The sequence below is a fragment of the Haliotis cracherodii genome, unplaced genomic scaffold (assembly GCF_022045235.1).
Source record: "Haliotis cracherodii isolate W230 unplaced genomic scaffold, xgHalCrac1.p SCAF_5, whole genome shotgun sequence".
NCBI classification, from domain to species: Eukaryota; Metazoa; Mollusca; class Gastropoda; order Lepetellida; family Haliotidae; genus Haliotis; species Haliotis cracherodii.
The window spans coordinates 62127927-62129496 of NW_027266308.1; the positions used below are offsets into that span (position 1 = coordinate 62127927).

General features: G+C 47.0%; 1 protein-coding gene across 1 annotated transcript; it reads right to left on the bottom strand.

Annotated features, from left to right (window-relative positions):
- On the bottom strand, nt 1–663 carry LOC139442575 (uncharacterized). Its single transcript, XM_071223414.1, has one exon. The coding sequence runs from the start codon at nt 661–663 to the stop codon at nt 1–3; it is 663 nt and encodes a 220-aa protein (XP_071079515.1).
- Nucleotides 664–1570: the final 907 nt, after the last annotated feature.

The window sequence follows — 1570 nt, forward strand, 5'->3', positions numbered from 1 at the left end:
TTAGAATGGGGAGGTGAAAGGATTGGGACAGTCTTTGTAGCAATGGTCGGGGACTTGGAAAATATGGTCATTTGGTTCAGCCTCAGTGTAGGTATCCATGTCAAACGTTAGAGTGTGATCCACAGGGCCAACAACTTCATGATACAGACATGGTACATTGTCTTCAGTAGCGAACCACGTGTCATTGGCAACAGCCCCGGGAGTGGTCCAGCCGTAGCATACAGTGCCAGATATCACCTCGGTACCGATGGGGGTAGAACCCTTCAGCCAATCAGGTCTGAGAACAGAACAGCCCTCTTCCACCCCACACAGCCGACAGCAGGTGCCTGCCTCTGGGTAGTGAACATACAGAGACAGGTCCCTAGAGAAGATCAGATGACAAGTACCCTGTGGGTTGTCATCACTCAGTCCCTGGTGCTGACAGAAATTGTTCTTCTGGCCTAGAAGATGGTCAAATCTTGCTTGTTTTCGGACATAGTCGTAGTACCACGCCCCTTTGTTCTGGGAGTATAGCCTGCTGTTCTTTATTTGGAGTTCTGCAAACTGGACAGAGAAGGTGTACGGCCAGTATGGTGGTTTTCGCGTTTCCTGAGGGTCGCCAGGTTTGTGTGTCCCCGGGAGGAGCAGGGCTTGCATGAAGACTGCTATTCCTGGTAAATGCATCTGAAAAGAAGTAATAGGTTCATGATAGTGTCAAGTGAAAATCAAACCAGTGGATGTGGATGTGGATGTGTGTGTGTGTGTGTGTGTGTGTGTGTGTGTGTGTGTGTGTGTGTGTGTGTGTGTGTGTGTGTGTTTATGTGTGTGTGGAAATGGCAATGTTTACTTCAAAAATGGCAAACGCTCAGCTGAACACTCGCTTTCTACCTACATGTAGAGGAGAATCTGTACTTTACTAAGAGTGAGTGGGTGAGTGAGTTTGGTTTAACGCTGCATTTAACAGTATTCCAGTTATATCGCGGCGTGTCAGCTTAATGTGGTAGAAAAGCCAGAAGTGATGCAGGTCTCGGACGTTTACCACTTCGGTGAAACCCACGAGCACGGGTATGGTGCTGAGAGACCTAGAAACATAATCTGGGAGAACCGGGATTCGAACCCACAATCATAGGTTTCTGGCGTGCCCAAGGGACGCAACTCTGCACAGCGAATCGCAACGCCTTAGACGCCTTAGACAACTGGGCCACCCGTGCCCCCTACTTTACTAAGAAAGTGTTATCCCAAATATAACATATGTACCTTTGACCACTTATGGCATTGTGTATTCATAGTTTTCGGCCATGTGGGTTAGATCCCTGACTGTGCTGGCGATTGGGTGCCTCACTCTGGCAGTGTGGGTTCGAATCCCGGACGGGACTCAACCCCCCAAAAGTACGAGAATACTTTACTAAGAAAGTGTTATCCCAAATATAGCATTTGTTAGAAAAGGATATATTAACAAATTTCGGCTCCTATTTTCAGAGAAGAAATTGTTACGAAAATTATATTACTGCTTGCCCAAACATGCGTTTGTCGTTTCTACGTACAAAGAACGCTCATTGACTCAAACACCAGTATCTCTATACTTAAGACG

Coding starts and splice junctions, on each gene's coding strand:
- LOC139442575 (XM_071223414.1), bottom strand. CDS start 663: ATGCATTTACCAGGAATAGCAGTCTTCATGCAAGCCCTGCTCCTCCCG.